The sequence below is a fragment of the Corvus kubaryi genome, unplaced genomic scaffold (genome assembly GCF_017639235.1).
Source record: "Corvus kubaryi isolate FWS band 111438036 unplaced genomic scaffold, C.kubaryi_AGA036_p1.0 split2-37374, whole genome shotgun sequence".
NCBI lineage: Eukaryota > Metazoa > Chordata > Aves > Passeriformes > Corvidae > Corvus > Corvus kubaryi.
Window position 1 is genome coordinate 7,173,182 of NW_024582082.1, and position 11,709 is coordinate 7,184,890.

The following is an 11,709-nucleotide window of genomic DNA, read 5'->3' on the forward strand; positions in this document are numbered from 1 at the left end:
AGCTACCTGCACCATGCAGCTGCACCAATGAGCTTTTACTGTTGCTTTTGCACATAGAAGGGCTTGGGGGGGGAGGGGGGCAGGGATGAGTTAACAGTGAGAGAAATATTAAAGGGGGTAGAAAAATGTGGGAGAAAAATCAGCTCTGAAGTGCAGCGCTGTGGTGGGAGAGGGTACAGGCAGTGGACTGAAGCAACTGGTGAAAGGGATACGACTTAGATACAATTGGTCCATGAAAAATGTGACTTTCCTCCCTATCTCCCTTTCTAGGGAAGATGTTTCCCCATCTAAGCTCTAGAAAAGTTAGTTACAGATAACACTTCTTTCCTTGGCCCTCCCAAGTCTCTGAGAGAGGCTTTTGCCCTTAGAAAGTTTCTGTCTTCCTTGTGTTATGTTTACAAATATGGGGGGGGAATGGGCCCTTGTGGAACTGGAGAGGAGGAATGATCCTCGACAGCAGAGAAATGTTTGAAGTCCAAGACATTTGATTGCTTTCTAAGCAACCAAATAAATATTCCACTGTTTTTTTCAGTTATAAATTCATACCTATGACCTGAAGCACTGCTATCCATTCCAGGTGTAATACTGTAAATCATGTGACTGCCTGGAAATGTGTCTGATTATCAGGATTCAATCACCACAGCAAACAAAGGTGAAAGAACTGCAGGCTCTGCTGCCTAGTGGGTAAAGCTTATATGAGGTGCCACTGCTCTGGGCAGCCAAGAGCCAGAGGCTTCTCCAGGCACCAGTGGTTCTTAGTGAGCCACTCACTAAGAATCCATTTGGACAAAGACTGGGGGGAAAGCAACAACTCCTTGTTTACTGATGTGTTATTTTCAGGAAGTTTTGTACTGTTAATGGTCTAAGGCTCTAAAGCTAAATAAAGAGATTTTTTTAGTTTGTTTTTGAATGGTTTCAAGGCTTACAAGTGAGCTGCAGCTAGTGATGGTGTAAGGATGGTGCAGGTGATGGAAAGCCTCTGCTGGAGCAGCCTTCCAAGCCTGCAGCAATAGCTCCATTCATTTCCTAAATGACCAGTGATTATGCAACGATTCCTTTTGTTTTCCATCATAGAGAAGTTATCTTTTTTTTTTTACAACAGCTTCACTGCCTTTAGATCTTTCTCTCCATCATGCAAGGTTCATAGCATAGAGCTGCTTGCCCTTTGAGCTCTACCCATAGGAACTTGCCTTTATTGCTCTCACTGGGTTTGAAAGGGCTGCGGAGCTCTCCCCAGGGACCTGATCTCCTTCGATGTGAATACTTCCCAGTTGAATTTAATGACAGGTGAAAACAACTCTTATTCCAACAGAAGTTTACTGGGTTTATGAAGAGCTTGATTAGGATAGGCAAGTTCAGAAAAATCCAGTGTCAAGGTTTAAAACTCTTTCTATCACATAGTCTATGCAGGGAGTTTATCCTAAAGAGCTGATGATGCTCCTCTGTGTACAAGCAGCCTAAAAGTCTCTTTAGTCTGTTGCTCCTACAAGTCCCACCTGCCCTGGAGGCGATGGAGGAGCCAGTCAGACATCAGCTCAGTGTAGCAGCCTCCAAGTCACCCCACTCAAGAGCTGGAGAGCACCACTCTGTTTTTTTCCCCCTCCCAAAGAGTTCAAAACAACAAAATACCTGGGGTGGAATTTATCCATCCAGATGCCTCAATGGCTGAATAACTACCAAATTCTGTCATGGGACCTTACCACTTTTCACTGGTAAAATACCAAACATGCAGTCATATGTGCAGGTACCTTGGGAGGTAACAAGGGAAAGCATTTCCAACGTCCTGATAAAATAGTCTTGGAGCATGTCTCTGGTCCCTGGGTGTGAGGCACTTGCTGCTGCTTTCTTCTATTCCCAGATCTTGATCTAACCTTTTATCTGTAAGCATTTCAATGCTGGGGGGTTTTTTTGTATCTGAGCATGTTTGTGAAAAGCATGCCCCTTTTAAGGCATGAATGGGTGAATTAATCTCTACTTTATTTTTAGCAGTGTTTGCATCATAGAAAGTTTCCCTTCTCTCTCCTCCCCCCACGTGTGGTAAACTTGCAAGGGCTCTTAAAACTGATTTCCTCCTTGTGTTGGTGATGCTGAGCTGGTGTCCTGTCCCAGGGCTACAGGTAGCTCTAGGTCCTGCAGGCCCGCATTCTTTCTTTGGTAGAAGCTGCTGCTGCAGCTGACCAGGACACAAATCTGGTCATGGAAACATAGAACCATCAAATGGTTTGGGCTGGAAGGGACCTTAAAGCTCATTTTGCTCCAACCTGCTATGGGCACCTTCCACTAGACCAGGTTGCTCCAAGCCCCTCTCAACGTGGCCTTGAACACCTCCAGGGATTGGGCAGCCCCAGTTTCTCTGGGCACCCTCCAGAGTCAAGAATTTCTTCCTAATATCTATTCAATCCAACCCTGCCCTGTTTGTAGCCATACCCCCTTGTCCTGTCACTGTCTGCCCGAGATAAAAGTTGCTCTCTGTCTCTTTTATAAGCTCACTTTAAGTACTGGAAGGCTGAGAATCTGGTGGGTGATTTCTTTGCTTGTGCACAAAATGTTCCTGCTCTAGATCTGCAGGACTTCAGGTGTGTGTGATTCAAGGCAGCCCAGGTACCTGGGGATTCCCAGCTGGATGGGATTCCCAAGATGTGAACCTTCAGGCCAGATACCCTGCTAGGGAGTGTGACAGCTTTGGGGGGACAGCACAGTCCCCACACACACTGCCACCCCTGCAGGGCCAGGATGAGCAGAGAAGCTGCTCTCTGCTCCTGTCACCTGGTAGGTGCTTCCTGAGCTTGCCTGCCTCAGGCTGTGCCAGGGAGGGGTGGTTAATGACTAACAGGACAAAGGGACCCTGCCCAGCCTCCCCCTCCCCAGGCTGCCCCTCCACCTTGCTGTGCTGGATTTGAGACCCACAACCTGGCACTCAATTTTCCCTCTTCCCTCAGTAAGCCCCACATCTGTCCCTGCCCTGCAGGTCAGACTGCAGTAGAGCCTGTGCCAAACGCAGTAGGAAATGTCTTCTTTGTTCCGGCCCTTTGGGCTGGGTCTTCCTCTCCTGCAGCCCAATATTCTCTTCAGCTCTGGCCCAGAAAATGAAGTTATTCTCCAAAGGCCAGAACAGCACAGGGGTTTTCCAGGCAGTGTCAATGGCTGTGGCTCTCACACATTGCCTCAGCTTCACTTGTATCCCACTACATGTGATGCAATAACATTAGACCTTTACAGCATGAAGTATAGCAAATGCATCAAACATTCAGGGGAAAACCAGCTTGCTTTCCCCTTGCCGTTTGAATTGTGCCTGTGCTTTCTTTTTAGGCAAACCTGAGGTATTTAACTGGGGCTTCACTGCTGATTTAATCCCAGAAGCCAATGGTATTGCTGATAGGAACATCCATAGCAGGGACTTGCTGTACAGGATTTTTTTAGTGTTGCCTGTAACCTTGCTCTGAGTCAGGTCTGACTTGCAGATGATGACAAATACAAACCAACTACCCCACAATACACAGCACCAGTGCTCCCCTTCCCTGACATGTAGGATTGCACCCATCAGCTGCACTTGGAAGAGGCTGGGGGGTAGAAAATGAGAACAAACTAAATTCCTTGTGCTTTCATGAGTCATGAAAAAACCCCTTCGTCTCTGTTAACAGTGCATCTGTTTGGGTATTTTCAAGGATGCTGGAATTCATCCTCAGAGCTTTTCTATGAGAAAAAGTAAACACGTCATATATAAAACATTTTATTAAAACAAATATACAACACTTTATATACAAAAATAAAATGTACAAGAAAATAGTCTGTTACAGCTTAGTGATTTGATTCCTATCTATTACACACACACACATTAGAACCTCTTCCATCCAGCACTTGCCTGCACATGCTGGTCCAGAGGATCTGTGGGATGTTAAAACTTGTGTGCAGTACTGGAGAGATCCCCACAGAGTGCCAGAAGGGATCTGCAAAAGGCATGGTAAAAATAAAGAGCTCTGCCCCATCAGTGCAAAATAGTTTCATGCAGCAGCTCTTGAACTCATGAGGAAAGGGATAGGGCATGCCTGTGGCAGAGAGCATCCTATGAGTGCACCTGGGGAATGGACTTGGTGGAAGCAAAGCCTAAACTGAATTTTCACATTTTAATGGTCTATTTACAGAGTTTGAAAGGTCTGAAAGATGAACTATATGATGGAGTAAATCAAAGAAGAGATGGCCCATTAGTGCAATTTTTCTGCTTAAGTGTAATGACAGTCATTAAGCTCAATGTCACCAGTGTTGCACAGGTAAGCAGCAACCAAAACTAACAGGTCAGAGATTTATCTGCAGTGTCTCCTCTAAGCACTCTGGGTAAAGTGCTCATCACACCACACATGGGGAGGATGGTAACCTGCTCCCCAGGCCTGTGGTACCCCACCAGGTCAGACTCCACGGCACAGTGACACATTCCAGCAAAAGCTTCACCTCCAGAGCAAGAAGGTGGCAGCTGCAGCTGAGCATCTTCGGTGCCAGAGTCCTGCTAATGAGATGGGGTTCCTTTTTTACATTGATAATGGTGTTTTCATGCTAACCTTTCCAGGCCTACAACTGAAACGGAATAGAAAAGTTACTTTCTTCCTTCAGTCAGTAACAAAGAATTTCTTCCATTCTCTCCACGCCCATTGAAGTTTCTATCCAAGAGCAGTTTGTGGTTGGAGGAAGTCAAGGGTTTACAACCCACAGGGAATGACTTGCATGGTTGGCCTCACTGTATCCAGCCAGGAGAAGTCTAGGCTGCTTTTCTGGTCAAAGAACCTCAAATCCACCTCTCCTAGATAAAAGGAACCAAGAATGGGCACTGAATTAATACAGCAAGAGCAAAATAGTGTGTATATATATATTAAAAATAAATATCAAAAATTGAAAGATTCCTCAGATGAGAGTAAATACCTTAGACTATTATTTTCCTAAAATACATCAAACACTTTCTATTAAACTGTTTCATTTAAGCTATTGCTAGAAGAAATTCTTTAGTTGTATTCCAAGGAGTTCCTGAAAGCTGACCTAACTTACACATGTATAACCCTGAAATCCATAGGATTTTCTTACTGGAGGTATTTTTGACTTTTCCTTTTTATCAACTAATTCCTTACAGCCTTCCAACAGGCTGCTTGGAAATCTCATAACACAAGGATGGTGGATTCCTCAATTTCCTTTGCTGCCTTCTAATTAGTGTCTTATCTGCATCATCCTGTGGCCTTGATTGTCAGGGATAGCCCAGAAGCCTGTACCTGAAGTCGTGTTGATGTCCCTGTCCTGCTCCTTGTAGCCGTAGGTGCTGCAAAGGGTCTGGGTGCCTGACTCATTGGTGAGAAAGCCTTTTCCCCCAATGCTGGTGTTGTGCCAGTCTTGGGCTGGTCCAAGCAGCTGGAAGAGAAGAAGGAGATGGTAAAAACTGCTCCTTCTTGCTGGGGGTGCAATGTTTGATTACTTGCCCTTAATTAGAAGACAGGTAAGCAACAAGATTAAGTTCTATTTTCTCATGCTAAGTTAAATAAAACATGTTTTATTCACAGTTTAAAAAAAAAAGTTCATGCAAAACAGCAAGGGCTGGAGCACCTTTTTCTATCTTATCAGTGGGATGAGTGTGACATGTCTGGAAATGCAGATTAAGAGCTAAACACGTAAGAGGTGGAGGGAAGGGCAAAACAGAAAAATCTGGAGGATCTCTGCAGACCCTAATACAACAACCTGAGATCAAGGAAATGGCCTCATTTGTGCCAGGGGAAGTTTATATTGGATATTAGGGAAGAAATTTTTGTGGAAAGGATTGTCAAGCATTGGAACAGATTGTCTAGGGAAGCAGTGGATTCATCATCCCTGGAAGTGTTCAAAAAACATGAGGATATGGCACTTAAGGACATGGTGGTTACGCTGGGCTGATGGTTGGACTTGATGTCTTAGAGATCTTTTCCAACCTTAATGATTCTGCAGCTCTGATTCTATGAACCTCTACTCCTAGCAGTACTCAGTAACTTCCTCTGACTTTCACATGAAAGGTAAATATTTCCATGGGTGTGTCCTCTCCAGTTCATGTTTGCAAAGCAGCTTTCTTTTTATATTTAATTTTTCAGGCTTCCTTATTAAGTAAGTATATGTTCAGCTCGCATGAGACTGGATCAGATACCTGCTTCCCCTCCTCTCTTGGTACAAACATCAACTTAGGACAATTTTGTTCTGACAGAAGGGCTGGTTTTACCTTAAAAATATCTGGATTTATTTCCTCTTCATCTTCATCTGTGACTGTTTTGGAAGCACATAAAAAAAGAGAAAAAAATATAGATGTCAACTTTTAGCCCTCATACTTCTGCTTCTTCACCACAGAACGTGCTCCACATTCTCTTGTCACAAAACACCAGTACTTTTTACTCATGCCCACCCCAGACTCCTTATAGCCCTTCATCTCTGATGCTTTTCAACAACTGCACGTTGAGATGCAGAGCTCCAGCTAGCTCTGATGCCTCCCTAGGACTCAACAGAGCAGAGCCCACTTGCTGTGGAAGCTTATAGGAATAAGATGATTTGCACCCCAAGTGAAGAACCACTCTGATATATCCATGTTAATTGTTTATTTCCCCAGTGAGAAGCATGGCTACCTCCACCGTCTTTGTTGGAGCAGGTGGCATTTCAGAGCCATTCACCCATGGGCAGGTGGCATGTGCCAGCTCTTCCATTCTGCACCCTGGCCAGTTTGGTAACTCCAAATTCCCAAATCTATCAGATGGAGGTTGGTTTTTCTACAAAACAGCTCTTGTTTTTCCTGTTGGCCCAGGCACTCCTTCATACTGCCTCCAGCAGACTGCCTCCGTGCCTCCAGCAGACCAGTGAAAGATGGGTAGGAAAAAAGAAATACCCACCTTCGGAGGATGAAGCCAGAGGAGACACCTGGAGCTGGTAGAGGTCGTTGGTGCTGTCAGCCATGGTGACTTCCATTGCTGGCCTCCAATCGGTCAGGGAGCCGCTCACCTCGCAGGAGGACATGTCTGTAGGATGCACCAGGAGTTGGCACTCACAGGAGAGAGACAACCACCTCTGTGGTCCCTGCCAGTCTGATGCTGCAGCTGCCCCAACCCCAAGATTCATCTTTGACCACGTGTTTAGCCCAAACAGCACTTTCTGTTCCGCTCAGACCTAAACCCAGCATCTCACCTAAGGTGATGGCTGTGCTCTCCACCTCCACTTCCTGCTCTGCATAGTCGTGAATGGTGTAGCCACTGTGGTCATCTTGCAAAGGAGTGTTGGTTAAGCTTTCTGCTGACTCTTCCAGCCTTGTCTCTTCATAACACTGCAAAAACAAGGGTAAAGCATGAAAGACTTGTCTAAGAACACGGAAGTTCCCATATGAAAAAAAAGTTAAGCAAGAAAACCACCAAAACCTCTAGCTTCTTCAGCTGCCTCTAAAGACACATACCTTTCTCTTGCTCCTGTTTCTTACTTCTCTTGAAGACTTTGACTTCCTTTCTGTGAAATAAAATAAGACAAATGTGAGAAAGGGCTGCACATTTTAGGCAAGTGTGAGCTCTTGCAGCCTTGAAACCTGCTCAGCTACTGCCAGCAGCAGCCAGTCCCCATACCTCCTGATGCTGCCTTTAGGCATGTTTAAGTAATTTGGGATAAAATTAACTGTTTGTACAGGCTATTCCCAGCAATAACCAGTGAGCAATCCCAGTAGCACCAGTGCTACCAACAGGTCTGTTTACCCCCTGCTTACATGGAGCAAGACATTTAAGTGCTGTTTAAGCAGTGTAACTTCAGCTGGCTTGCCAAGGGTTTACCTTTCTTCTGATGCTTTGTCAAGGGTGGCAGCATCCTGTAAACCCTGACAGCACTGGAGCCCCTGTTGATGCTTTTATCCTTCACTTCTTCAATGTCAGGCAGGGAATTCATGGCACAGCGGAAATTTGCCTTCCAGGTTTTTGGATCAGGATCTTTCTCACCTTCTTTATACCTTCCTATAAATAAGAGATGGGTCATGTATTTAAGACTTTCCAGTCTATTTTCTGACATATACACTAGTAGTTAGTCTAACTACCAGTGTATGTCAAGGGTAAGTCATGCAAAAAAATGCTTTAAGATAGTCATATGACTGATGGGAATGTAAAGCTAGCACACACCTGTATGAATGGCCCAGCTCCGGAAAAGGCAGGCATCCTTCTCCATGTCCCAGCCATGCTTAGCTGCATGTTTCCATGGAATTTGAAATATCCTCTTATCCTGAAATTAAACCAATAGAGATTTGAATGAAAAAAGAAGCATCACATGCCAGTTTGGAATGATGGATTTAATCAGAGTTCTCAGTTGCAGCTCAGAAATATTATAACCCTCCTGCTCTATATTTTAATTAAATAGCTATTGTTCCATCTATTTTGTTCATGGCATTTAAGGCTTTTTATGGTTTCTGAAACTGGGGAAAAAAAACCCAAAAGTGATACAGTATGGTAGAATTAAGTAATATTATCAACTTTATCCCAGAATAATTTCAATACATTGCATCTAACCTATTAGTATGTCATAAATTACAGCATATTTTCTAGATACACTTTGTTAGAGAATCCCTTTTTTAAGTTTCCCATGAGATCCTGCAGCAATGCTACAAAAGAATGTAGCTTAAATATCTTCTTGGGATGGATATGGAAACTTCAGAGACCTGGTTCAATAAGCTCAGTGATCTCAACCTGTGCTACACACTGGTAACAGGGATATGCCATACAGACCAAAAATTACATTTCTTTCAGGCCAGATCTTAAAACTGGAAGTAACTGGAGTGTAACAGCAGCTGCTTATCTGGGACAGGAGCTGACTTGGCTCAGTGAACAGCAGGAGTTAAAAGAGAGCTTGAAGGTTTCTTGGTTCTGCAACATGCTCAGAATGTTTTCATTGTAATTTATCGTTCCTCTCCTGCGAATTTTCTGAGGGAAAAATGGAACTACTCCACTGTGTACCAACCAGAGCTACCTTTTCTGCGAACAAAACCTGTTGCTTTTTAAACATAATGCTGGCAAGTTTTCTCCATGTTTTTTCTTCATGATCTTGACTTGTGTTTAGTGTCCTTTAAGAATAAGGACTGCTAATGATACACAAGTAATACTAATAATGATGATAATAGTACAGAGCAGCCTCACCTTGTTAATCCATATCAGTCCTGGTATTTGATTGGAATCAATCTGCATTTCCAACCATGGCCTCATGCGCATTCTTGAGGCTGGCATGTTGGCTGTGAAAGAAGGAACAAACAGGTCAGCCCAACTCTCATCACTGTTTTAACCACTCTGCAGTGTCGCCCCTCCCATACCTTCTGTGCTCAGCATCACCACCAATGCTACGAAGAACTACTTTTCCAGAGTCTTAACTCTCGTTCAGTGCCTCTCACCTGCTCCTGGAAGGAAGCACTTCCTGCTCCGCCTGGCTCAGCTCCAATTTGGAGCTCAGGTTTGGAATTCGGCAAAGAGGCCGACGGCAGCAGTGGGTATTCAGCCCATGCTGCGTGGGCAGCTCTGCGTGGGACCGGTGAGGCCGGTGGGAGCCCGGCTCCGATCCCCGTTCTGGGAGGGAGCCTCCCGCCCACACCGCGACTGGGTGCGGGTGTCCCCCCGCTCTACAGCCACGGAGAGGCACCGACTGCACAACCCTCTTCTTAAAAGTTTATTATTAATTAAGTTGCGCAAGGTGAGGGGCAACGGCCCTGCTGCAGGTGGGTATCCCCAACTCCACCACGACCCGTCCCGAGCAGCGGCCGCCGCAGGGACCAGCCCTACTGGCGCTTCCACTGCACAAATAATTTCCTGTTTGCAGTGTTTTTCCAAGACGCACAGCCCAAGATTGCCCAAAGAACACGTTTCTAACTTCCACCAGCAACCCGCTCGGCGGGGGCGGGACGAGGTCCCGGAGAGTGCCCATCCCGGGCCAGGGTCTGCCAAGGGCTGCCCCGAGCAGCGGGGCTCGGGCCGCCCGCTCCGCCCCAGGCTAATCAGCGGAGCAGAGCCGTGCCCGGCCCCGCGGGTGCGCAGGGACAGCCCGCCCCAGCCCGTCCCCTCCCAGGGCTTGTGCACTGCGCCGTGGCCGCTGCCCGCAGGAGGGATGCGCGGTGTCCACGCCGACGGCCGCCGGAGAGATGCGCCCGCTCCGCCTCCAGAACTCCTCCGCACGACAGAGGCCGGCGCTGCCGCCTCTTTACGACCAGAGGTGAGCCGCGCCGTGCCCCCGGCACCGCTCCCAAGGACCCTGCGGGGCGCCTTCTCCTGGAACCTCCATGCTGCGCAAAGTGAGGGGCTAACGGTGGGGTGGGGCAGGGCAGGGCAGGGCAGGGCAGGATAGGATAGGATAGGATAGGATAGGATAGGATAGGATAGGATAGGATAGGATGCACCGTGACCCACCTCGCTGTGCCGTGCCGTGCAGTGCCGAGCTGTCCCCCGTCCGGTGCACGCCCGCCTCCCGGCTCTGGCTGCCGCCGGCCGCGCCCGCGGGTATAACGCGGCGGCTCCGGGATTCCCCGCGCCCGGGCCCGGCCGCCGCCCGGCCAATCCGCGCCGCGGCGAGGGGCGGACGTGCTCGCCATTGGCGGCCGCCGCAGCATCACTTCGGGGAAATCACGCTGTTGTAGCACCAGCGGCTCGGGGAGGGGCGCGGCTCCCCCACCGCCAGCCCCGGCCCCGCCCCGCCGCCCGCTCGCGCTTCCCCCGCGGGATCCAGCGCCGTTCCATGGACACGGAGGGATCCAGCCCCTGTCCCACCGAGGGATCCAGTCTCTGTCCCATGGAGGGATCTAGTCCCTGTCCCACAGAGACATCCAGTCCCTGTCCCATGGAGGGACCCAGTCCCCGTCCCCCCAAGGGATCCATGCCCCGTCCCACGGAAGGATCTAGCCCCCATCCCACGGAGGGATCTAGCCCCCGTCCCGCAGAGATATCCTGTTCCCGTCCCACGGAGGGATCTAGCCTCCTTGTCAGGGAGAGACGGTTGAGTCGCCAAAGCAATTCCTGTGCACATCATGGTGCACCTAAACCAGGGACCAGCGTGTGACAGGTACCTGCCTGGCCTCAGCAGACCAGTGGCAGGACAAGGGGGAATGGCTTCACGCTGACAGAGGATAGGTTCAGATCAGATATTAAAAAGAAATTCTTCCCTGTGAGGGTGGTGAGGCCCTGCAACAGATTGCCAGAGAGGATGCCCTGTCCCTGGACAATGTTCAAGGATAGGTTGGATGGGGCTTGGAGCAACCTGGTCTGGTGGAAGGTGTCCTTATCGCAAGGTGTTGGCTCCTTTAAGGTCTCTTCCAAACCAAAAAGTCCTGGGATTCTGTGATTCTATGATAAAGGGTGACCAATGGTATTGTCTCCTCTTATCCTTCTTGGATGAAGCCTGAGGAAGGGAAATGGCAGCATGGCAGAAGGCTACTGAAACAGTCAGGATTTCTCCTCAGTCCACTGGAACTGTACGACAGGGAGATTAGATTTTCACCCAGTGTCTTCAAGGTGCATTCCGTTCAGCAGAATATTAGAGCATTTTTAATTACTTCCACGATTTCAAGGAAGGTTTGTAGTCATATGCAACAAGAAGTTGTATTGGGAGAGAGGTACAAAGATGCATGGGCAGTTGAGACAGGAGTGTGACACCAGCACACTGCCTGCCTGCTCTGGCAAGTTGTCTTCTTTTAATATAGATGAAAGAAAAGCCCCAAGCTGGTTT

General features: G+C 47.7%; 1 protein-coding gene across 1 annotated transcript; it reads right to left on the bottom strand.

Annotated features, from left to right (window-relative positions):
* Window positions 1-3,714: 3,714 nt before the first annotated feature.
* Window positions 3,715-10,505, bottom strand: IRF1 (interferon regulatory factor 1). Its single transcript, XM_042014697.1, has 10 exons — window positions 10,398-10,505; window positions 9,144-9,235; window positions 8,136-8,235; window positions 7,797-7,973; window positions 7,433-7,482; window positions 7,171-7,306; window positions 6,879-7,004; window positions 6,221-6,264; window positions 5,253-5,388; window positions 3,715-4,792 (listed from the first exon to the last, which is right to left on the bottom strand). Exons 2-10 carry the CDS (start codon window positions 9,228-9,230, stop codon window positions 4,692-4,694), a joined length of 957 nt encoding a protein of 318 aa, XP_041870631.1. The 5' UTR covers window positions 9,231-9,235; window positions 10,398-10,505; the 3' UTR covers window positions 3,715-4,691.
* Between the last annotated feature and the right edge of the window lie 1,204 nt (window positions 10,506-11,709).